The sequence below is a fragment of the Anopheles funestus genome, chromosome 3RL, assembly GCF_943734845.2.
Source record: "Anopheles funestus chromosome 3RL, idAnoFuneDA-416_04, whole genome shotgun sequence".
NCBI lineage: Eukaryota > Metazoa > Arthropoda > Insecta > Diptera > Culicidae > Anopheles > Anopheles funestus.
Window position 1 is genome coordinate 14,944,841 of NC_064599.1, and position 24,644 is coordinate 14,969,484.

General features: G+C 45.5%; 5 protein-coding genes across 7 annotated transcripts; 2 read left to right on the forward strand and 3 right to left on the reverse strand.

The window, feature by feature from the left end:
- Window positions 1-509: 509 nt before the first annotated feature.
- On the forward strand, window positions 510-3,094 carry LOC125769278 (FGGY carbohydrate kinase domain-containing protein). The gene is made up of 4 exons (XM_049437938.1): window positions 510-878; window positions 1,237-2,340; window positions 2,418-2,636; window positions 2,702-3,094. Exons 1-4 carry the CDS (start codon window positions 690-692, stop codon window positions 2,846-2,848), a joined length of 1,659 nt encoding a protein of 552 aa, XP_049293895.1. The 5' UTR covers window positions 510-689; the 3' UTR covers window positions 2,849-3,094.
- Window positions 3,012-4,356, reverse strand: LOC125769294 (mitochondrial E3 ubiquitin protein ligase 1). Its single transcript, XM_049437963.1, has 3 exons — window positions 4,109-4,356; window positions 3,855-4,024; window positions 3,012-3,779 (listed from the first exon to the last, which is right to left on the reverse strand). The coding sequence occupies exons 1-3, from the start codon at window positions 4,211-4,213 to the stop codon at window positions 3,035-3,037; spliced, it is 1,020 nt and encodes a 339-aa protein (XP_049293920.1). The 5' UTR covers window positions 4,214-4,356; the 3' UTR covers window positions 3,012-3,034.
- Window positions 4,357-4,519: 163 nt separating this feature from the next.
- On the forward strand, window positions 4,520-7,016 carry LOC125769309 (ubiquitin-conjugating enzyme E2 J2). Its single transcript, XM_049437980.1, has 3 exons — window positions 4,520-4,789; window positions 4,899-5,464; window positions 5,534-7,016. The coding sequence occupies exons 2-3, from the start codon at window positions 5,395-5,397 to the stop codon at window positions 6,196-6,198; spliced, it is 735 nt and encodes a 244-aa protein (XP_049293937.1). The 5' UTR covers window positions 4,520-4,789; window positions 4,899-5,394; the 3' UTR covers window positions 6,199-7,016.
- A 513-nt stretch (window positions 7,017-7,529) lies between these two features.
- Window positions 7,530-13,066, reverse strand: LOC125769270 (calcium homeostasis endoplasmic reticulum protein). Of its 2 annotated transcripts, none has more exons than XM_049437925.1 (10): window positions 12,868-13,066; window positions 12,592-12,762; window positions 12,100-12,521; window positions 11,871-12,033; window positions 11,155-11,227; window positions 10,475-10,549; window positions 9,918-9,994; window positions 9,656-9,854; window positions 8,580-9,587; window positions 7,530-8,494 (listed from the first exon to the last, which is right to left on the reverse strand). In XM_049437925.1, exons 1-10 carry the CDS (start codon window positions 12,896-12,898, stop codon window positions 7,672-7,674), a joined length of 3,042 nt encoding a protein of 1,013 aa, XP_049293882.1. In that variant the 5' UTR covers window positions 12,899-13,066; the 3' UTR covers window positions 7,530-7,671. The 2 variants fall into 2 exon arrangements, with proteins under 2 accessions (XP_049293882.1, XP_049293881.1); XM_049437924.1 differs by having other exon boundaries at window positions 9,918-10,009.
- A 319-nt stretch (window positions 13,067-13,385) lies between these two features.
- Window positions 13,386-23,788, reverse strand: LOC125769266 (basic proline-rich protein-like). Of its 2 annotated transcripts, XM_049437911.1 has the most exons (6): window positions 23,503-23,788; window positions 16,473-17,518; window positions 15,387-16,372; window positions 14,369-15,307; window positions 14,210-14,290; window positions 13,386-14,092 (listed from the first exon to the last, which is right to left on the reverse strand). In XM_049437911.1, the coding sequence occupies exons 1-6, from the start codon at window positions 23,503-23,505 to the stop codon at window positions 13,524-13,526; spliced, it is 3,624 nt and encodes a 1,207-aa protein (XP_049293868.1). In that variant the 5' UTR covers window positions 23,506-23,788; the 3' UTR covers window positions 13,386-13,523. The 2 variants fall into 2 exon arrangements, with proteins under 2 accessions (XP_049293868.1, XP_049293866.1); XM_049437909.1 differs by having other exon boundaries at window positions 13,386-14,290; window positions 23,503-23,787.
- Between the last annotated feature and the right edge of the window lie 856 nt (window positions 23,789-24,644).

Genomic DNA, 24,644 nt, shown 5'->3' on the forward strand with positions numbered 1-24,644 from the left:
TTAAATGTGTTTTATTATACATAATTAAACACTTTTTCACCAAAATGGGAGCCACAAAACGCTTAAAACACGAAGGAGATTTGAAAATGCGTTCAGCGTATATTCGTTAGGACATACGATTTGTTTATGTTTTGAAAATGTAGCCATAGGATTGCTGACGTTCACCAACACCACCATAGAATTTTATCGTCGTCCTGCTCTTTCCTACGGCGAAGTTTCTTCCATCTCACGATTCGAGCAAATTTTTACCCTTCACACCCCCTTGGGCCTATATTTCGCTTGACAATTTCTACTTGGGTAGCTACCAGGATTTTGAAAAAAATAAAACGCGAGAATAGTTGATCTAACACGTGGCCTCCAGTTGAGTTTAGGTATTTAATATAAATTTTCCAAACGCTGATTTACTAACACCAATGCAATTTTACGCCGTCCTCCGAATCACCCTGTGAATAAGTTAGGCTTTATCATCAAACTAAAAACATTCCACCAACACTCCGCACCGGGCGGGAATGCCTGGAGCAACGAAACCCAACCTCGAGGTCAATTGGAACGCGAGCTCTCGTCAGTATACTTTCAGACTTCCGCGTAGTTAAGATCAGAGGTACACGTACGCGGCAGGACACTGTGCACTCTGTTCAGAGGTTTAAAAAAGAAAAGGTGAAAGTTGCAATCATTGCGTATCAATCAGCATGGCCAACGATCCAGCGTTTCTGGTTGGGGTCGATGTCGGTACCGGCAGTGCACGGGCCGCTCTAGTTACCAGTAAAGGTGAAGTGCTACAAACTTGTGTAAAACCCATTCGGACGTGGAACACACAGCCCAATTACTATGAACAATCATCGGAAGATATTTGGTCCGCGGTTTGCGAGTGTGTCAAGGTGATCTTCGGCATTTGCCGTGAATATGCGTTAAGGTTAAGAGGGGGGTACAGTACACCATACAAATGCACTTGTTTGATGACGCGTTTATGACCACTTTGCGAGCGATTGTTTGATGGAAATACAGTACTACGATTAGTTTAATGGTATGGGACGCTGATAGAAAGACGGCTACGAGATAAGCATGCGTTTTATGGCATCGGGAAACGGAGCTCAAACAGACATGCCTTTGCGATTAAATAGTTATTGTTTTCTACTTTATAGAACAATTCTACTATATAATATTTACGATCTTTTAACACTGAAAATACTTTCAAAATGTTCACAGTAATAACAAAAATTAAATAATCATTTGCAGAATGTTACCACCGGCTATTCAAAGGAGCACATTAAAGGGATTGGATTTGATGCGACATGTTCGCTAGTAGTGCTAGATGGCGAAATGCAACCATTGACGGTTTGCCCATCGTCCAAGGACAACCAGCGCAACGTTATTCTCTGGATGGATCACCGAGCAGAGGAGGAAGCTCGCTTAATTAACGCGACGCACCATGAAATGCTTAACTATGTCGGTGGTACCATTTCCCTCGAAATGGAAGTTCCAAAGTTGCTATGGCTTAAACGACACATGTACAACGAGGCGTGGACCAAAGTTGGCGCGTTCTTCGATCTACCCGACTACTTAACGTTCCGCGCAACCGGAGTCGATCATCGATCGATTTGTTCGGCCGTCTGTAAATGGAATTACGATGCAGAAAACCGCCGTTGGTCGGAAGATTTCCTTCAATCGATTGATTTGCTCGAAGATTTGCGAGTTGATAATTGGCGACGTATCGGCACCCAAATACTAACTCCAGGAACATCGATCGACGAGGGACTTTCACGAATTGCCGCACAAGAGCTTGGTTTGCTGCCTGGGACGGCTGTTGCTAGTTCCATGATCGATGCTCATGCTGGAGCGCTAGCACTTTTGGGATGTCAAGGGCCTAGTGGCGCAGGAGACGCAAATAAGCTAACCACTAAACTGGCTATCATATGCGGAACGTCATCTTGTCACATGAGCCTTACTAGAATGCCTGTACTGGCTCCAGGAATATGGGGTCCATACAAACATGCCATCATACCGGATCTGTACCTAAACGAAGCAGGTCAGAGTGCTACGGGTGTGCTAATAGATTACATGCTCCAGACTCATCCTTGTTACGAACAGCTACAGAAGGAGCATGGTTCTAATGGAAAGATTTATGCATTCCTCAATACATTCCTGAATGAGTTGGCTCAGAAGCAGGGAGAAAATTCGCCTCACCGATTAACGATAGATTTGCACGTTTGGCCAGATTTCCACGGCAATCGATCTCCGTTGGCCGATCCCAATCTTAAAGGAATGATATCTGGTTTGACAATGACAAAAGATGTTCATAATCTTGCATTGCTGTACCTAGCGCTCATGCAAGCGCTGGCTGTAAGTATACTTAATCGATGACAAACATCAAACTACCGTTTAATGTGATTTCGTTATTTTCTTCCTACGACTTCTAGTATGGAACGCGTCACATACTACAGGTTTTGGAATCTTCCGGCCGTGAGCCAATCGCTTCGATCCTGTTGTGTGGGGGTTTAAGCAAAAATGCGCTTTTTGTTCAAACTCATGCCGATATTTGTTCTGTGCCGGTTCTGCTTCCCAGTGAACCAGAAGCAGTGCTGCTTGGGTCCGCTATGATGGGGGCCTATGCAGCTGGGCTGTATGATAGTTTGGAGGTTTGTATACAGCACAATTGGAGAAAAGCGTTCCTTTCACGTGGTTCGTTTAATTTCTTTTATAGACGGCAGCAACAGGGATGGGTGGTAGTGCAACCGTGGTAAAGCCGGATCTGAGCGACAGCAATCGCGATTATCACGAACGAAAGTATCGCGTTTTCCAGCGGATGTACCTTGACCAGCGTGGGTACGAGCGCATTATGAAAGGTTAATGTTTATGCTGAGATGACCCTCCATCTATGAATACACTCCAACCAAAAGCTATTGCAAAACTTTACATTTAAGCCCAACTTTTCCAATTATATTCTATACTTGCAACGTTTATAAGTACCTTAGAAAAAGCAACAATAGCAACGTGTAAAATAAAACATGGGATAACTACAGTAAAAACCATACATTTACGAAATAAAAGCGGCTGCTTTGGTTTCAATGACCGTTCGGCACACTGGACAGTGTAAGCTGATTTTCTGGGCACAATTTTCACACAAGCATACGTGACCACACGGCAGACATATCACTTCCTTCGGATTCACGATGCAAACCACACACAGCTGATCCTCGCTTATTACGGTCGATCGCATACGTGCCCGCCGTGTAGCACGGGATTGCTCCAGCTGTTTGCGTAATTTATCTTCCTCCCATTCCTGCTTTTTGCGCTTGTAAATCTTTCTCGTTATGAATCCGATCAGCACCACCGATATTGTGCCGCACAGGATCACCTTGAGCAAGGTGGAAGACTTAGCCTCCTCCAGGCGCTTGAGTAGTGTGCTCTTGGTGGCTGTGGTAAGAAACATCGGCGAACCGTTCGATGGTGGAAGCAGCCGCACACCGCTATCATCGAGCTCCAGCTCACCGACGGCTGTGATGAAGCTGCCATCGCGCAACATCTCTTCCGTTGTTTGTAAGCCTTTTTGCCGTACGCCCGAAAACAAACCAAACAGGTGATCAAACACGGTCAGGGAGGAAGGTTCGTAGTTTTCATACACTGTATCCATATCTAGCAGTTCGGCCGAAAGGCCATTAATGATTTCCACTCCTTGCTTGCCATTAACAAGCTTGAATGGAGTTTCGTTCGCCGATACGTGAATGATTTGTTTTTCCTCCTGCCAAAAACCAAACACTGCGCGTGCCACTCGATGCTCACTAAAAACAATTTCCATACAAAAAAAAAATTAAAGTTGTGTGCTAAACAACCGTTGCCATGCTTTGGCTGCTTACGTTAAGGTCATCGTCTGAAGCACCCCAGTGACCGAAGGGGACGTCGTACTCCGAAGGGCAGTCCCGATGGGTGTGACACTTCCCCGAATAACAGCATATTTGAGCTTCTGGTCCGGTTCTTTGCGTAACCGTTCGGACAGCTGGTCATCGATTGGTAGTTGCGGCGCTTCCTAAAATAACATAAAAAATACATTTTGTAGCTATGACATAATCCTAGGTTGTTTTCGCTTTCCGAAACAGGTTCCGCTCCTTACCTTCAATGCACGACAATTTTTCCTGAGTTTATAGTATTGATTGCTACACACCACCAGCACTAAGAGATCGACGCCTAGCAAAACTGCTTCTTGCAAGTATTCCATTTAATGTGTTCTGTTTTATCACTGAGAAAATAGTTGTTTTCTCACATTTTGGCCGGTGAATTCTTTTCTGGTTTGTTTTCTGGATTGTTGAAAATTCGCACTACCTTATTTACATCTGAATGTCAGACTACGGAAAGCAATCTCGCAACAGTCACTTGGATGACAAAACCTATAACGAATTTAGTATAAAACATATAAGGAAAAGGTGAAAAATAATCTGTAAGTATTTCATAGTTTTTTGTGGGTTACAAAGTAATTGAAAATACTCTCACGTGATTTGGTGCTACAAATTTTAAACACAAACAATCAAACGGGCTGGAAAATCTGGTTGCACTGCGGGCCTACTGCAGGTCCGTGAACGATGGATGTTTTGCCCTCTGTCAAATTGTTTTGATGTTTTTCAATCGAAGGTGTTATTTTTTTGTTGCGTACATACAAGGAATGTGGAACTCTCTTTGAGGCGATTAACTTAAACTTCCTGCCCGATCACGTCGAGTGCACTTGTCGTATCTGTGCGGTCGATTTGTGTGTGATTCTATCATCTTGATTTTCTTATCCTGCGATCGAAGAATATCGGTAAATAATCCGGGCAAAGGACGGTGCGAGCGCACAGACGTTGAGCGCTGACGTGTAGTTGCACTTGCTGCATCTGGTGATTCGTTTTTCGTTTTGTATACTTTTTCAGGGTACAGAATTGTACTATCATCATACACTAAACTACGCCACTAGATTGATGGTAAAAACGGAAAGGACAAATTTACACCGCGAACAATCCGGGTTGATATACCACAGAATGCTGTTTCCGTAAAAGCTCGTATCGCTATTGTCCGGAAGCAAATGCTGTGAAATTAGGAGCGGAAAGTTTCTATTTCTCTAAACAATAACTTGATACGTACTGCACGCCGAAGAAGCACCCGTAAAAGGCATTAATCGAAGTAGCTTCAATCGACTTCCGATTTATCCATAAACACTCAATCGACACGACACGAAGTTTGTTTCAAGCGACTGTCTTACTGTTGACTTAAGTGCTTTTGATGAGCATAAGTAAGAATTAAAAAAAAGTGTGTATCCAAGTACGGTTCAATTACTGGTTGGCTTGAAACAACTGCTACATTGCGCTATCTTTGTGATACCAGCTGCGCGTTTGTAAGACAAAAACAACATACACACAAAGTGCCACGATGACGAACCAGAAACCGACTGCCACATGCCGGCTAAAACAGGACTACATGCGTTTGAAAAGAGATCCAGGTAAGACGACATACAAAACAACATGGGTTTTTTTTTAAATTACACTATCATTTACTCTTTCCATTTCAGTACCATACATAACAGCTGAACCTTTACCTTCGAACATCCTCGAATGGCACTATGTGATCAAGGGACCGGAAGATTCGCTATATTACGGTGGTTACTACCACGGGACGCTGCTTTTCACCAAGGAGTTCCCCTTCAAACCACCATCGATTTACATGACCACCCCAAATGGACGTTTCAAAACAAACAAACGACTATGTCTGAGCATATCGGACTTTCATCCCGACACCTGGAACCCAGCCTGGTCCGTGGCTACCATCTTGACCGGATTGCTAAGCTTTATGCTCGAGACGACTCCAACGATGGGCTCGTGCGAAACGACGCCATACGAAAAACGGCGCTACGCTCAGCAGTCGTTGGAGTTTAATATGAAAAATGAAGTATTTCAGGAACTGTTCCCCGAGATTTGCGAGGAGATCAATGAAAGGTTACAGAAGATCGAAGAGCAACGCAAACAGGCGGCCGCAAGCGCCGAAGACGGTAGCAACGGAACGGAATCCACCGCGGGCGAAACGGAAACGTCCGATGGTAGCGTATTTGTGGCCGGTCGATCCGGAGCGGATGATAGTAACATTTGGCATTCGTTGTACACCAATTTGATTGTGCTCGTGGGCTTTGTCGTGTTTGCGCTAATAGTGCATTACGTTATTAAAAGCATGAACATTTAATAATGGTCCACTGCTACCCAGCAATTGTTGCGCAAGTGCGTGCACGATCGGAGGTTCGTTTGTTGCGCCAAACGTTGAGCTTCATTCTAACTTACCTAACATCGGGAAGAACCTTCCTTCTTCAGCAAATGATCCTCCAAGAGGAACGTCTAGTTTACAAAATCTAATCGTAAAAAATAGTAAAAGAATCCACAACCAATAAATTGCCCGGCAAACAAAAACAAACGGTGGCGCGGGCATGTCATGCAAGATGAAGTAGCATCGTTTTGCATTACACGGCCATTCACCCATATACCAAATTTGCATGTTAAAAGAAGGTAATATCAATTTAAACAAAATCCTTAGTCTAGAATGCAAAGAGTAAACATAGGGACATTCAGCTGTGCAGTAAATCGCAAAAGTACGCCAAGCAGAAAGCATAATGCGCCCATAGAAATCATAACCAGCTAAGGAAGAACGTGAAGTGCAGGAACAGGATGATGAAGAAAGAAAGCTGCAGCCCAAGCATGTTGTAGGATTTGTAACATATACATATATATATTATTTTATCATGGTTTTTATTCTTCTTTGTTGCCCGATGCCATTCGTTGCCTCTGCCCGTTCAACGACGCTGCGTTGGGTTGAATTTGTCGTAATGGATTATACAACTATCTAATCTATGGATATACACCTATAAAAATAAAATAATGTTGCAGAAATAGAACGCTGTAACGAGCTAAAGGGAACTAGTGGTACGAAGGGTTTGGTGCGGCTGTGCTCATTAAAAAAGAAAAGCTCTAATAAAGTATTGCATCGATCGGCCGTTCGATACCTACGGACATGGTTAGAGTTGATCAATGATAAAGCAAACATTGTCACAAACATACATATTATCAACCTACAAAGTAATGCAACTTTTACCGAAGCGTGAAGCATTGCTGTAGAATTGTTTACAGTCAGCAAATCCTGTTGATAGAAAAACGATTTAAATCAAATAAAAGGCCGATTAAAACTGCAATATAAGACCATGAAACTATCATGGGATGCTGGAAAAGAAGGATGCTTGTGTTGAGGTACGGATGGAAAATATGCATTTTAAAATTTCCCAAGGGAAAAATGTGTACTATTCATCATTATACAGTATTTATTTTCGGCCGCAAATATAGCGATACGATTCAAAGTGATAATGCAGGTGCTTGTTTCAGGTTTGACTCAAATTCTTAGTATCCGTTCAGAAGGATCCGAAAATTGCTTTCTATCATCTCCAAATAATAACGCGGCCATAAAAATTCGGATCGAACCATGTAACAAGCCAGTCGGATGACATTTACTCGGTATTCTTTCGACACATCTTCTGGACAGAATGTTAGTCTACATTTATTTGCAATCTCTAGTTGTTCTTACATTTATAATATTAATATTACACAGACTGAAGAAGTCATGACTTGACTGGTGGTTGTTGGTGACTTCTTTTTCCGTTTCCTAGCCATTCCGCTAGTTCCGCTCATCGGCCCTTGCTTTCATACGCGTGATGAAAGCTGCACCTTTATTTTTACGAAAACTTTCGTAAGGATCTGCCGGATTGTATGGTTCCTGTCGTATCGGTTCTATCGTGGCCCCCAATCCAATACGATCTCCTCCCATGGCGCCGCTCGAACCGCCCATTCCACCGCTGCCGCCACCCCCACCTACTCCCTTCATCGGATTGTGAAACTGATGGTTTCCTCCCGTACCGATTCCACTACCACCCGCTTTGCTGCCTTCTTCGAGAAAACTGTTAGCCACCTTCATGTACCCACCACTACCAAAGCTGGGCGGAGTTGGTGATCGCCTAACATCACGCCCACCACCCCCTCGCTGATCTCGGTGATCTCGCTCAATACCACCACCACCGCCTCGACGAGCAGGCGATCGACTACGGCTCGGTCGAGCACCGGATGACACTGGTAATGGGGGACCTGACGAAGGAGACCGTCTAGAAGGCGACCGTGAACGTGACCTGGAACGAGATCTACTCCGCGATCTATGATTTCGGTGATGCCGTTGATTATTGCGACCCGGACCATGCAGCGACTGTTGCTGCACCCCGTGCAATGCACCATTGTCGGCTGGAGATTGCGACCGGGAGCGGGAGCGACTTTTCGAACGATATGTGCGCTTTTTCTGCTTTTTGGTTGCCTTTAGCAATTCTGGATTGATCGGCGAAGGTGATCGTGATCGGTCACGCAGACCTCGTTCGATTTCATCCTCCTTCTGCTTGCGCGAAGCGTTTTTCACCTTGAAATACTCATACAGGGCCAACTTTTCCCAGCCCTCGCTACGTGTGGAACGAACAGAAAAAAGTGGCAAGAAATATATTAGTCAACAAGGAAGGATACACATTCGCTGCAGCAAATACTTACCCATCTCGCGGACGTTCGTGGCTTGGAGGAGCGTAGAATGCTTCAACAGCACTCACCAAACGATCGTTGGTTGGCGTTGGTGGAGGCAGGCGAATTTCGTCTGAATCTAGCGGATGATAACTGTAATCTTCTAGCCGGATTAATGGCACCATCAAACCAGCCGGTAGCTCAAAGTAAGGAATCTTCACAGGAGTCGGGGGAGCGACCTCTTCCGTTTCTTCTTGTTGCTGCTGTTCGTGATCTTCTTGGTGATCCGGTGGATCCTGATCTAGTTCTTCCCGATCACGATCGTCCAACATCATTCCTCCAGGCGCTGCTAATTGTCTATCATCGCGCTCGTCATTCGATCGATTATCGGGATGATGCTGAGGGTGCCTATGATCCGGAGGCATTCCACTATTATTGTTACTATTCATACCATCACCAGGTGGTGGAAGGTTTGCTGCTCCGTACTGGAAATTTGGGGGAGGTCGCGAAAGATCCGGAATAGGAAAGTTGGGCGGTGGTTGGGTGTAATCCCCACTATTATCCCCGTCACGACCAGGCGGTGGCGGTGGGGCTATATTATTCGCATTCCCTGCTCCGACACCAGGCCCAGGAGGGCCGCTGTCTTGAATATTTTTCAATTTCTGCAATGCGGCCGAAAGTAGCCCGAAATTTATGTTTTGATCGAGCAGCGAGGGAATTTGTCCGCCACCATTACCGCCTGGTGGAGGTCCTCCACGATCACTAGCTTGCGAGGGTGGTGGCTGTGGTTGTCCAGGTGGTCCAACGGAAGGTAGCGTTGGACCAACGAGACCACCAACTGCACCACCATTCACTGTGCCACTGTTCGCTCCGACAACGGCCGCCATCAGTTCCGGTAGCAGTGGGGGAGGCCCACCGGCCAGAGCACCGTGGGCACCTGTTTTACGAGCGTGCTGTTCAAGGTGTTGCTGTTTTTGTTTTTCCAACATGGTCAATTGTTGCGTGGCATGCTGCACAAATGCTTGATGCTGTTGTTGGTAACTAGAATTGGAAATATGATTTGTTTTGTGAACTGAACTGAAATTTGTTTCCATTGAGGCGTTCCTTACTTTTCAAACGTAGTTTTAGTGGCTTGAGTAATCGCTGCGACGACATTGGCATGCTGTGTCAACAGACTGGTCTGGTACTCCTGCAGCGACGAAGGTGGAGATTTAAGCTTCGATATGACGCAGGCATCGAAAAAGTTCCCCTTTGATTCCCACAGCGAGAGGAGTTTGGTAAGTTTCACCCTTTGTTCATCGTTGGCGGCTACAACCGATAATCAATACATCAATGCATAATACTGAAGAGGTGTATTGGTTGAGAACTTACTAATCTGAGCATTGCAGAACATTGGAATTACCGCGCTTTCCAGACATTTTTTCAGCTCGTCGGCGTTTTTCCGGATGCTGCAAGATTTGTTACTAAGTATGGTTTCTTTTTTGTGAAATCTCGCACTAACAAAGCAATTAAGCCGATTCGCATATTAGCAAAAGGGAGTGTTGTTAGGAGGACAGTGCGAAACATAACTTCTAACGGATTACTTCATATCCTTGTTTTTTCTTATGCAACTCTAATAGGACGTAGAATAATATGTTGAATAACGTGTTTTCTGAGCTTTTAATTAACTTACGTACTTCCATTATACATATATTTACTTTCAAAGATCAGTGTGCTGATTTGGAAATGGGGCTAACTATGGTTTTCAGCTTGATGCAGCTGTTAATTGCTTGCTAATTGCATTCAACAAGTGATGGAATAGGGGAAAGAAGGAATCGATTTTTACTGACAAATTTTGCAAAAGGCTTTCAAGTATTGCTTAAACTTCTACGACTAATTAAACACGTCTAGGGAGTTATAAGGATACGGAAAAAAGCATGGACACTTACCAATGATGTATAACATCATTTACTAAATATATCAGGTGCAATTTTTGCGTAAATAAAACTCCAGCTATTAACGCCCTATAAGTAGATAGATAAAGATCGGAAAAACGAAAGTTCGCTAAGGTCTTTTTGGCTGTCCTGCTTCATCAAAATGTATCGGCACTGCCGGATAGCGGGTTCGAAAGGAAGTGGCTACGAAATTATTACTAAAAGCGTTGTGTGTTATCTCGCTAATTGTTACCATTGTATGGTGACGGAGATATTGTAACATTTATTAACACTTCCAAGTGAAAATACAAAAAGAAGGATTAAACTGAAGTATGACTTTCGTTCAAGCAAAAACGGCAAACGAAATAATGTCCAATCAATACATCGTGAGTAGTGAAGCGAACGCGTTGAATTGTCGTAAATAATCAACTTCGTAGATAATTTTGGTTACAATACACATAAATAAAATGCTACATAGCACCAATGCTGAATCTTTCTGTGCTGGAATGGCTTAATTGTTTTTTTTTCCTAATCAATCATCGTTTCCAATCCTTTCGAACACTAGCGAATCCGACCACATCCGTCCGAACAGCGGATGACGAATTTTAACTCGATACCAAAATGGCACAAAATATAAAAGTATACGATAGAACATTTAGTAATAGGGCAATATAAACGGTATATATGATGATTACTTTCTCAAAAGATACTGCGAAATAATTTGACATTTTCCCGAATCGGTACAATGCTGTAAAATCCAGCCTTTTCCTAAAATTGTAATTAACAAAAAAATATATGTAGATTGAAATTTGCCATTAGAAACGTGGGATTTGTTAGGTTTGATAATGCATATTGTGTGGGTTTAAGGGGATGGAGGTATTGTTTTACTGCAGTGGAATTAGCGGGATGAAAAATAAATCACCTAAATAAAACTGATTGACGAAACTAAATTGAGAATTATACACAGAACATTGGGACTCATGTTCGCGTATGCAATGTAAAAGAAGATGTTTTTGTATCTAGTCGATTAAAACGAGTGTTTTTGTTTTGTTAATTTTATGTTACATTAAACACATTTAAAGAGCATCTTTCTAAGATGGAGCGAATTATACAATAGGCATTGTTGTTGACTTTTTTCATAGTTTCAAAAACATGTAAAATAAATAAATCTTAGCAAATTGTTGTTTGAAAACACCTACTCCATAAACGTACATTCGATCGTGAGGAAAACCATAAAAAATAATATATAAATAAAGATACTGCGGGATTCCGGTTTTGAGAGGACTCCAGGGATACATGGATATTCAAGCACGTTAAATCGTTGAGTTAAAAGGGATTTTTCGTTGTTTGTTTTCATTTTTGCGAATGTAAACCGAGAGAAAACGAACGAAACAGCGAACGAGCAACTTACCATTGGATATACTGTCTTTCGTGCAGGAATCGATTATTGGTTGCAGCTTGCTGTCGAACTCGTGCAGTGGAATATTGTATTCCTTCGACTGACTGATAAGCATTTCCTCCTGGGCCCGAATCAGAGCTTCGTCTATCTGCACTTGCTGCTGTTGAAGAAGAACCTGGAAAGAATCGGCAATTAAAGCAACGGGTTTCGGACAAAAATCCCTCTTTCCGCATGTACATACCCCATGTTGAGCCGTGAGATTCATTTCCGATTGGCGTATTTGTTCGGTTAAAGCGTGCTGCTGTTTGGTAAGTGCTTCCAGTTGTGCCGTCAGCTGACTATTTATATTGTTGGGCACCATCTGTACCGTTGTGTTAGGTGGTCCGGCATTGACCGGGGGAGGATTGGACCATATTTGGGGCATTGTGTTGGTGGAACCGTTTCCGTTCGGATTCGATGAGGGTACCAGTTGGGAAGTTAATTGCGCTTGCGACTGTTGTTGATGATGGAGTTGTTGCTGGTGCTGCATAGCGACACCGGATAGTTGTGCTTGTGGTGGCGGTTGCTGTGCAAAACCCGCCAGTAACGGAGGAATACCGTGCTGTCCCATTAACGGAGGCAAAGACATGTTTTGTGGTGGTTGCTGTTGCTGCTGCTTCATCACTAATGCATGCGGAACAAAACCGGGTTCTTACTAAATGTCCTCTAGGGCCAATCACCTAGTTTTACTTACTTGCTTGCTTCGTAATCACTTTGTACTGATAGTAATTGTAGTACTCGCCGCCGTACAGGAACGCAAACTTTGGGTTGCCTCTCTGTTTAGATTTGGTCATCGATTCGAACTCTGGTCCATTGCGAGCGACGAAATCGGCTAGTTTGTCGATAATGTTCCGTAATTCGATATCTGCAAAACGATATGCATTCGTACGATTTACATGGAGTTCGGGTTGCAATGTGCTTGTTTTTAGATCGGCTTTGCCAATGCCGATGGCCCTATTAAGAAACCTACCATTTGGTGGTGATGGAGCTGATATTTCCATCGTCCAACAGAAACGAGTGGAAAACAATAATAAAAGAAAAAACTAAAACTTATCTAATGTATCAAGCGACCGGCATTAGTAGCGGTCACTTTTTAACACTGCTAACTAAAATTCTCAACTTCTAAACAGGAAAATTTGCTATTTTTGCCGATTTTGTGAAAAAAGACGCCATTGACTGTTGTTTGACAGAATGTCGTATCTTAACGTCAAAGCACTGATTTGTTTACAATCTCCTCTCGGGTACTACACTTGTCCAGTTCAAATTGATACCTGTTTGCCATTTCGGTTGTATTTATCCGTAGCCAACCATGCTTTTGAATCATCGACTCGGATGGGATTTTTAATCAGTAATCCCTGATAAAATACATGAAAAACTATGTAGATACGCTAGGTAATTGATGCGGAAGGTAAACAACAAAAAATCATGGTAAAGAGCTGAAAGAGAGTAAATGCAGTAGCTTTTAATGGCGAATATTTTTAGACTTCATTTGTTTAAATTGTACATGAGTAGAGGCTTTTGATTTTATTGCTATTCACAGATGAACGAATCAACTTAAACAAGTAGTAAAGACAAATTTAAATGAACATAAAATACAGCTTCCGACCGCATGTGCTGTTATTAAAACTAGAACGTAAAAGGTTTGCTTGGCCGTTTGTAATGGTAGCCATCTTCCTCCAGAGTGTGGGACGGAACTTCGCAGTTCGGTCCGGATCCACCATTCGTACAACAGTACGGTGGAATACCACCTGCCGGACATGCCGGTGGAGGACGGGTTGGTGGTGGAGTAGGTGGCGGTGGAACATAGCAGTTCGGTCCACTTCCTCCATTCGTACAGCAGTAGGGAGGCACTCCTCCGGCCGGACAAGTTGGTGGCGGTGGAGGTGGTCTAGTTGGAGGTGGAGTTGGCGGCGGTGGAACATAGCAGTTCGGTCCACTTCCTCCATTCGTACAGCAGTAGGGGGGCACTCCTCCGGCCGGACAAGTTGGTGGCGGTGGAGGTGGTCTAGTTGGAGGTGGAGTTGGTGGTGGTGGAACATAGCAGTTCGGTCCACTGCCTCCGTTTGTACAGCAGTACGGTGGAACTCCGCCGGCCGGGCAACTTGGAGGCGGTGGGGGTGGTCTGGTTGGTGGTGGTGTCGGTGGCGGTGGAACATAACAGTTGGGTCCAGTTCCTCCGTTAGTACAACAGTAAGGTGGAACTCCGCCGGCCGGGCAACTTGGAGGCGGTGGGGGTGGTCTGGTTGGTGGTGGTGTCGGTGGCGGTGGAACATAACAGTTGGGTCCAGTTCCTCCGTTAGTGCAACAGTAAGGTGGCACTCCTCCGGCCGGACATGCTGGCGGTGGACGAGTAGGCGGAGGGGGAGGCCTCGTTGGAACAACGCAGTTGGGACCTAAGCAAACGGAAGAAGTTTATTTGAGTTTTACAGTCTGTAGATGCGTTATATTCGTTTTGAAGAAGTTGTGCTTACCGACTCCTCCGTTAGTGCACGGTGGGAGATATTCATTATCCTTGCCAGGGGTAGGTGGAGGTGGCGGAGGCCTTGTTGGTGGCGGTGCAACGTAGCAGTTCGGGCCAGTTCCTCCGTTAGTACAACAGTATGGCGGAACTCCACCTGCTGGGCAGCTTGGTGGTGGTGGCGGACGGGTCGGTGGCGGTGGAACGTAGCAATTCGGTCCAGTTCCGCCATTTGTGCAGCAATACGGAGGAACTCCTCCTGCCGGACATGGTGGTCGAGTCGGAGGCGGTGGTGGCGGTCTAGTGGGAGGTGGCGTGGGTGGCGGTGGGACATAACAGTTGGGACCAGTTCCTCCATTTGTGCAACAATAGGGAGGAACTCCTCCGGCAGGGCAACTTGGTGGACGAGTCGGAGGTGGCGGAGGAGGACGAGTAGGCGGTGGAGTCGGTGGTGGCGGAACGTAACAGTTCGGACCAGTTCCACCATTTGTACAACAGTAGGGAGGAACTCCGCCGGCTGGACAGCTCGGAGGGCGAGTTGGTGGAGGAGGCGGCGGTCGCGTCGGCGGTGGAGTCGGAGGAGGTGGTACGTAGCAATTCGGGCCAGTTCCACCATTAGTACAACAGTAAGGAGGAACTCCTCCAGCCGGACAGCTTGGTGGACGAGTCGGTGGTGGGGGTGGAAGACGCGTTGGTGGTGGTGTAGGTGGTGGTGGCACGTAGCAATTAGGTCCTGTTCCTCCGTTTGTACAACAATAGGGAGGAACTCCTCCGGCCGGACATGCTGGTGGAGGTCGAGTAGGCGGTGGTGGAGGAGGACGAGTTGGAGGTGGAGTTGGCGGTGGTGGGACGTAACAATTCGGGCCAGTTCCTCCATTTGTGCAACAGTACGGTGGAACTCCACCTGCTGGGCAGCTCGGAGGACGAGTTGGTGGTACTTGGCAGTTGGGTCCTATTAATACATAAAATCCATTATCAGTAAGTTTGCTCTTAGATCAAGTTTAATGGTTGAAATGGTGCTCAATACTTACCAACACCTCCATTAGAACAGGGTGGGAGATATTCATTGGTTTGTGTCGTTGGTGGCGGAGGTCTCGTTGGTACAACACAGTTAGGTCCGGATCCACCATTCGTACAACAGTAAGGAGGAACTCCTCCGGCCGGACAGCTCGGAGGACGAGTCGGTGGTGGTCTTGTAGGGGGCGGTGGCGGAGGTGGTGGTACATAGCAGTTTGGACCTGTTCCTCCATTTGTGCAACAGTACGGTGGAACTCCTCCGGCCGGACAACTCGGTGGGCGAGTTGGAGGAGGCGGCGGAGGTCTTGTTGGTGGTGGAGTCGGTGGAGGTGGTACGTAACAATTCGGGCCAGTTCCTCCATTTGTGCAACAGTACGGTGGAACTCCACCTGCAGGGCAGCTCGGAGGACGAGTTGGCGGAGGAGGTGGGGGACGCGTTGGTGGTGGAGTTGGTGGAGGGGGTACATAACAATTCGGGCCAGTTCCTCCATTGGTGCAACAATAAGGAGGCACTCCACCTGCTGGACAGCTTGGAGGGCGTGTCGGAGGAGGAGGCGGTGGCCGAGTCGGTGGTGGAGTCGGCGGAGGTGGCACGTAGCAGTTCGGGCCAGTTCCTCCGTTAGTACAGCAGTAAGGAGGAACTCCTCCAGCCGGACAGCTTGGTGGAGGTGGCGGAGGCCTTGTTGGTGGCGGTGCAACATAGCAATTGGGGCCAGTTCCTCCATTTGTACAACAGTATGGCGGAACTCCTCCGGCGGGACATGCTGGCGGAGGTCGAGTAGGCGGTGGTGGAGGAGGACGAGTTGGAGGTGGAGTTGGCGGTGGTGGGACGTAGCAGTTCGGGCCAGATCCTCCATTCGTACAGCAGTAGGGTGGAACACCTCCAGCCGGGCAACTTGGTGGTGGCGGAGGTGGTCTAGGAATCACACAGTTGGGTCCTTGTCCTCCATTTGTGCAACAATTCGGTGGAACTCCTCCGTTAGGACATCCGAATGGAGGTCTATGATAATAACAATGAAGCGAAGATTTCTCGTTAATGCCTTTTGCAAACAAAATATGCTAACTGACTAAAATAACTGTTGCGAAACAGATTAACTTACCTAGGGGCAGGCGTTACTGGCGGACGTGTCGGTACTACACAGTTTGGACCTACACCTCCATTGGGACAGGGTGGTAAGTACTCGTCTCCCTTCGGTGGTCTCGTCGGTACAGCACAGTTGGGCCCTTGACCACCATTGGTACAACAGTAAGGTGGTACTCCTCCGGCTGGGCAGCTGGGTGGAGGCGGTGGGCGAGTTGGTGGCCGAGTGGGAGGTGGCGGTACATAACAGTTTGGACCAGATCCTCCATTGGTACAGCAGTACGGCGGGACACCTCCAGCAGGACATGCTGGCGGTGGTGGAGGGGGTCGAGTTGGGGGCCGAGTGGGAGGTGGCGGTACATAACAGTTCGGTCCAGTTCCGCCATTTGTACAGCAGTAGGGTGGCACTCCTCCGGCCGGACAAGCTGGCGGAGGTGGTCTAGTTGGTGGAGGAGTCGGTGGCGGTGGAACATAGCAGTTCGGGCCAGTTCCTCCATTGGTGCAGCAGTAGGGTGGCACTCCTCCGGCCGGACAAGCTGGCGGAGGTGGTCTCGTTGGTGGTGGAGGGACATAGCAGTTTGGACCACTACCTCCATTGGTGCAGCAGTAGGGAGGAACTCCACCTGCTGGACAGCTAGGCGGTGGTGGAGTTGGCGGTGGTGGTACGTAGCAATTCGGGCCACTTCCTCCGTTAGTACAGCAGTATGGCGGAACTCCACCTGCTGGACAGCTAGGTGGCGGTGGCCGCGTCGGTGGAGGCGTTGGCGGCGGTGGAACGTAACAGTTCGGGCCAGTTCCACCATTAGTGCAGCAATACGGAGGAACTCCTCCAGCTGGACATGCTGGTGGAGGTGGGGGTGGTGGCGGTCTAGGTACTACACAGTTCGGTCCTTGTCCGCCGTTAGTGCAACAGTAGGGTGGAACTCCACCAGCGGGGCAACTCGATGGCGGCGGGAATGGTACTTTCGGTGGGGTGTAGTCGTAACCATTTTGCCCCAGGACGGTTGTAATCTCAGCATTGCTGCTAGATGCCGCTAGCAAACAACCCAGCAGCACTAGCAATCGCTAAAAGTAGTGCAACCGAAGTGGTTTTGATATGTTAAAGTGATCTATCTTATGCATTGTGATATGTAGTTCCGATCAGTATGCAACATTAAAACGCGAACGTTGGCTCTCCATCTGCCCTATTACTAATCAAGCTTTTTTAACGTGGCTGCAAAACATTGATCTTCGTGGGTGTTGGCAGCGACGATCAATTTATTACTCCTCGTTAACAATGTGCGATATTCATCTTTCTTGAAGCAAGAAACATAAATCATCGTTTTCGTTAGAATTGTTCGCTACCTTCGCTCGGGTGGTGTGAATATGATTGTGTATCACGATACAAAGGCATCCATAGCGATCAAATGGAGAAGAAGCTTTTCTATGCCCAAGTGTGGTACTGAATTTATGCATATTTAGTATTTTATGTTAGAAAAAAAAAAGATTCAAAACAAGATTCAAAATATCACAAAATCGTTTCAATCATGCTGGTGATCATAATTACGATCACCTATAACGCGCGCGATTGCAATTTGATCAGTAATTGGTAAAAGATTGATTATAGCAGCTTTTGGGACGATTTGTACGGGTTGCTTAGCAACGGCAATCTTGGTGGGAAGATCTGCTCCATGCGTCGACAGTGGTGCGTTGTGCAGTTAATGAACTTGCAGGAGTGTAGAGTTACAGATCGTCAGCGACCTACTTTCAGTGCGATTCACCCGAGATGGATACGCTACGAACCACACGTCTGCGTGGGTATATATAATTCTTTTTTCGGCAAAGTTCCAACTTTTACTTTCATCGATCGGGCGGCGGCGTGAACGATTGGTTTCATCTTTCATTTTTCTTTTTTGGCAACATTGAGGATGGCAAGAGATTCTTGGCACAAGACAAAGCGCGTCTGTTTGGCAGCTCTGGGTAGTGGGGAGAGTTTGACGCCTTAAGATGGCGAAGGAGGTGTGGTAAGTAACCTCTCGAAAGGTTGCTTTAATTATTTATTATTGGTTGTGAAATATTGCTTGCCGATGATGGAAGCGAGATTTGGTAACGGTTCAACATAAAGTTATGTTAACAAAGCGTTAAATTGTAAAATAAAATATTTTTAAACTGTTAAAAATGAATAAAAAAAAAGAAGAGGATATGTTATGATTTATTCCTTTACGCTACGAATTAGCTTTTTAACGCTTCATTTACACTTTATTTTCAAGCTGACAGTTAAACATTGCCACTTTATGACACACGCTCACGTATCCGGGTTTGTATCTTCGCTCCTGTTGTGATCTTTCCTACCGGCCAACCGTAACAGAGCAGCCAGAGAGCTGTCGCTTCGATTAAACGTTCTATCGATATTTTTACTACCTAGAAACCACAATGTATGGTGGGAAGAAAATGACGGTCGGCTGCATGCGGCACCTTTCCAAGTGACACACTGCAACACCAACGATATTGCACCATTCACACAGACAGTATTGTTGCGGTTTATCGCAATTGTATGACATAACTTTATCGCTTAAATGTTAAAGGTAATCGTAGGTGAAGATGGCTTCCATACCACATCGCGATTCAAACGTGAGCCATCGCTATATGTTTAATTTTTTTCTATTTGTCCCGGGTCAACGAAATGGACATTTGAAGTCTAGGCGGACGGTGGAGTGCATCTTCGCAATTTGTTTACGCTTAATAAAGGCATAAATGTGGGAGATGAAAAAAAAATGATCACACTTTCCCCAACCGACCCTGACCGCAATGTTTTGGGTAGTTTAAATATTATTAACCTAGAGCGATGAACATCTACCCCACAACTACTAATGGCGCATATAAGGTGTTCATGCTTCCTCGGGGATATACATATTTGCATACGGGTGTTTTGTTCACACGCCAAAAAAAAAAGTGGTGTAATGCCAGACAAGTTTTGTCTGAGCGGGTCTGAGATTTCGGAAGACATGGACCGTTTTAAAACGGTGCGTCAATATTTCGTAACTTATATTTGCATTTATGAGTTGGCCTTCAAATATTGTTGGTTACCTTTTTTTTTTTTGAAAAATCTATATTCGGTAATAAATGCCGAATATTTCTAATAAATATGTTGGGGAGATTTGACAAATTTGTTTCTCCATCTCCATCTGAAGTGGCATCTGGTCAAGTTAATGAATTACCAGTTTGGGCGTTTAAGAAGCTCAACTGACCCTTTTCCTTGCCCGTACAGACAATATTAATGAATTTCTCATCGGATGCAAATGCCGAAGTTCAGATAAGATAAAAATAGAAAGAAGACGATGAAGCGCCCTTAGGCCATGGACCTCGCATGTATTTTCGTGTTTCTCTATTTGGCTTGACAGCACCTGTGCTGATCATTAAGTAATCGATCGGACAAACGGTTTCGTCCCTCCTTTCGGGCGGGGGATCTTTACGATGTCTATGTCAAGCGCACTGTAAAGTTTAACCTTGACGAGGTCGTAAATATTTCCCATGTTCCACGAGCTTGTTTGGAGGACGAAGTAGGACAAAGGAGGATTTTTTTATAATTTAATTATAACTCGCCAGATTTAATCCTAATTTGTGGCCAACCGGGCGCAGCATATTTTGTAAACATTTTATGCTAATGTGCATCTTTTCATTTGGATTCAAAGATTCGACCTTGATCCTAATTTTGAAGTATGGGACGGGTTTCAGACATTGCTTACGAAGCAAAAAATCTTATACACAAAAGGTTCCTTTTTTGCTAAAAAAAAAACCTAAACACCAATCCTTGACTTTGTAGCAAAAATTGCGAAAGCGAAAGTGCAACCAAACGTCAACAAACGAAATTCTGGAGCAAAATGTTAACACCGTTCCAGTCGTTTGCGTGATTCGTACCCGGGGTGTAATCGGGTTAGCATTTTCAATTATCAAGTAGTAATGGGAACGAACATTTCATAACATTTACTTCGGCACTTCGGGTGACATTTTGCTGTGGCGGGTGTAGGAAGGCACTTGCCGCCATGATAAACAGCACTCCAATCACTCGAATCGGGCGGAAAGGTGAATTGAAAGGAATCACTTTCAAATGCAACTCCGTCCGAAAAAAAAGATTATGATGAAATAAATAGGAATCAATAAAACAGGAGAACAACACAACAAAATCCTGCTCGATGCAATATCCAAAAACAAAAGCATAAACTAAATCGTTTTAACAAATTACGGGCGTCGTTCTACCGAACGCTCTCGGTCAAATTGGAATCGATTGAACTTTTCAGCGCATCCATTAATCAACACCAACACCGTTTACGGTTATTGGTCGTTTGCTGTAGAATGGGCCGACCCAAACCATTCCACCAGCCCGTTAGAATGTCGTGCCGATATTCAGTTGTCAGCGGTTGGAGCGTAAAAAGGCACCCGCAGTCTGTCCGAAATTGCGAACGAAGCAGATAAAATTGCCACCCGATCGTCCCAAACGCCCACGAACGAGATGCACCACGACTTTGGGTGAGGTGCAGAAAAGCTTCTTTTTTGTTGTTGCTCAAAACGTTTCTCGGGGACAACCAGCAAGCAAAAGGTGTGGAGCAAATTTTTGCACTCCTCCTTTGACGGGGGCCCCCAGACTGTGGAAGCGTTTGTTGCCCATCACTGCCGTATGGTTGTGGTACACTTGAGATGTGTTAAGTGATTTAAACTGATGAATCTGAGAGTAGTAATAAGTGCTATTACTAGCAGTGGAAGGTTGGCTGAGGTGCACTGAGCTGTGTGGGTTTTTGGCGGGAGCTTTGGAGAGCATCAGATACAAATTATAGCCTGTAAAGTCTTCAATCAAGATCCGGTGTGCTACAGCGTTGTCATAGATATTTGCACAAGCATGTCTATGTATGTATGTATGTATGATGAAATTAAGGCGAGACGAAAGCTGCCTGATATTTCATTAGCACAAGCATTCTTTTCTCATGTCAATGTCATTTTTCGTACGAAAAGCTTCGTCGCGCCTCTGACGTAAGGCTGTATGCAGTATGGAATGACTGCGAAACAAACTATTTATCGATTTATTAAAATGTTCATCATATCCCATATTTAAACAAAGTATAGAAAATTTAAAAAAATGTACGTTTTGTTTGCTAAAAATAACTTCCCCGACCAGGTTATTCCGTCCAAGCCAGAAGGTGATAAACTGCAACATAAATCATCTGCCATCATGATCAGCATCCATTTATAAGGTGATACTGGAAGCTCCTTCCATCTATTATACCACACCTGGAGGGGTTTTTTTTCTCTCCTATTTTTGTCACTCACAGACATCGTCACAGTTCTATTTGTGCAGCATATCCGTGTGATGTCGTAATCGCTCCTATACCTATTAAACCATCCTTGCGGAACACAGCTTCAGCATCGCTTCTTTGCAGTTTGTAAGCGTTTCTTTGCCTTTAACCCAGGGATTGAAGGTGGTCGACCTTTGGTTGCTCGGTAATGCTGCAGCTGCGATTAATTTGCTGAGTTAGATCATGACCACCTATTTATGGACGATGCGTTTTGGAGGTGCAAAAATGAAGAAAACACCATCACCAAAGCGAAGGTGATGAATCTTCTTTGGAATGAATGAATCGCAAAACTGTTGGTGGATGGTTTTATTGCATGTGTGCGAAAAAAAAGCGCGTTAAATAGAAATGTCATTTGCCTACCAGCATTGAGTACAATCTGCAATAGAAAAGAGTTGTACCAGACGTAACAAAGCTAATTCCTAGGCAGATTGAAATGTCAGCGATGTTGGTGATGGCCCCCCATATCCAAGAATAGAAACAAATCCGGCCACGGATTGCGGAAGGCATGGGAAAATGACCAGCAGCCTTTTTCGTACTTCTTTTTTTTCTGCTTCTTATTTTGCTACCCCTAATCAAAGCCACTTGACATAAATGTCGCACAATGCGCATAAAAACGTGTATTCCGCCGGTGCAGCACATAACACACGTTCGCTGTTGGAAATTACACAGGATGAGAGCCGTGGCACGATGTTGAGGGCGTCACGGTATTGCATAATCGGTGCCGATTCCGATCGAACTGCTAAGCTAAAAACTAATAATCTACAGGCAGTGGCAGTGCAGTTTGCTAAAGGTTAGCGATGAGCAAACCAAGAGATTAGTTTGTTCCTCACGCTTCCCCCAAAAGACACCACCAGTCAGCCAAAGGGAGGTCAGTAAATGTTCCTCACTCTTCCCTGCCTGGGCATGAAGGGGGTGGAGACGGAGCTGCACATCATCGTACAGATGAAAAGTGAAACGAAACAAAAGCACGAGAGGCAACAACAAAACCAACAAAAAAAAAGCCGTGCGGGAAAATTCGTCGTGGAACATAAAACAAAATGAGCAACACACACATTATCCCTTGTTTTTTTTCCTTTTTTTGCTAAATATTTGCAATAAGTGTTTTTGTTTTGTTAGTGCATTCTTTTACTACCAGCTTTGCACTTCGTTGCACATTGTGTTGACGAGATTTAGTTTTTGTTTTATTCTCCAAAAAGGGCTTGTAAGTTTTTTTTTTAAAACTAACAAGCTCGTTGTTACTACTTTTTTTTCCTCCTCCCTGTGCCATTCTGTGACATTATCATTCCTACCACCCTCTTGGACTCTAGTGGCGAATGGAGCAAACACAAAAAAAACGAACAAAACTCTCACGACCCGACTGACGGTTTTGCGTCAAACTGGCCGCAACAAAGTAACGTTTGTCGGTTTTGCTGCACTGTCAGCACCCACCAGCTGAGCTTATGCTAATTTTCAATTAATAATGCAGCTCATCAAAGTCACAATTGAAAATAATTGTTGCCCATTGGCCGGGAACAAGACAAATCATCTTCGAAAGGACATTCCTTTGGTGCGGTTTTTCGCACGTGCCCGCAAACTGTGTAAGGTTTAATGAGGAGAATGGATAGACACACACACACGAGCGCGATTTACACAATAAATGTCACAAGGCGGATGTACTGCGGATGGGACATTGAATCACTATACACAAATAAATTAATTGAACAAAACAAAAAAAAATCTCACCATTTTGTTTTACACGATCGTTTACACTGTACGAAAGATTGACGCTTTGAGGAGCGTCCACTATTCCACCGAGTGTCCTTTTCGAATGTCCTTTTTCACACGTTCACGTAGCTCAGAGCTCGCACCAAATTCTGGAGTCCCATAAAAAAACAAAAACCACCTCAACTAAACCTAACAAATCCTCGATCGTAGTCGGTGCACGGACACGTGCAGAGTGTGTGTGTCACGGTGTCACACTAGCACCCGGTCACATAGGTTCACACGACTGAACGATCGATCCGTATGGCACGGTTTATTTATATCGTCGGTAGGTTTTTTTTTAGGGTGGTGCACGGTACCACCGTCCGTCCGGGCCAACACGTCGACGGCCCTGGCGAGTTGACGGGCAGGCATCCGTGGCCTTACCGGCCGCAGGAGACGAACTCATCACGGGCTCATCCTTCCCGTGCAAGCGAGACACACGATCAAACGATCATCGCACAGTGTCTCCGTCCCCGTTCTCGCCCATCCCCGTCCAACCCCCGGGAGGGGGACGAGAATTAGTTATGCCCGCAAGTGCACCGTTTGCCGAGTACCGAGGGTGCGTGCGGTCCGATCTTAGTGTGCCCGATCTTGATAGCAGGTCCACACCCCTCCCTTTTAACTGAGGCACACCACTAGGGTGCACGATACTCACGCAATACGCTCTCTTTCAAAGCGGCGGCACATTTGCTCTCACGCTACTGGACAACCCCCCGGAGGAGGGGAAAACAATGCCGTACAGTGATGGCAAACAAACAGCACAGCATCCGTCCGTCTGCAGGAGAACCGATACACTACTAAGAGCCGGCGCTCTTACGTGCGAGAGATTGATCCGCACGGAGAGTGAGAGTGATTCACTCGCGGCATCGAACGCAAGCGACAAAGTTTAGTCAGTCCCACCCCGGACGCATCGTGCTCGATCCCTCCAGCGTCATGATTATGCTTTTTGAATCCGTCTCGTACATCGGTAGGCAACAAGAAAAAAAGGTCACCACCGCGGCGTCATCCCGCTCCCGGAGCTTAATCGAATGTCGAGCTTTGGCTTCATCATCACTCGTTTGGCGATGCCGGTACTGGATAGAATGTACTGTGCTTGTGCAGTAGGCTAACAATTATTGAGT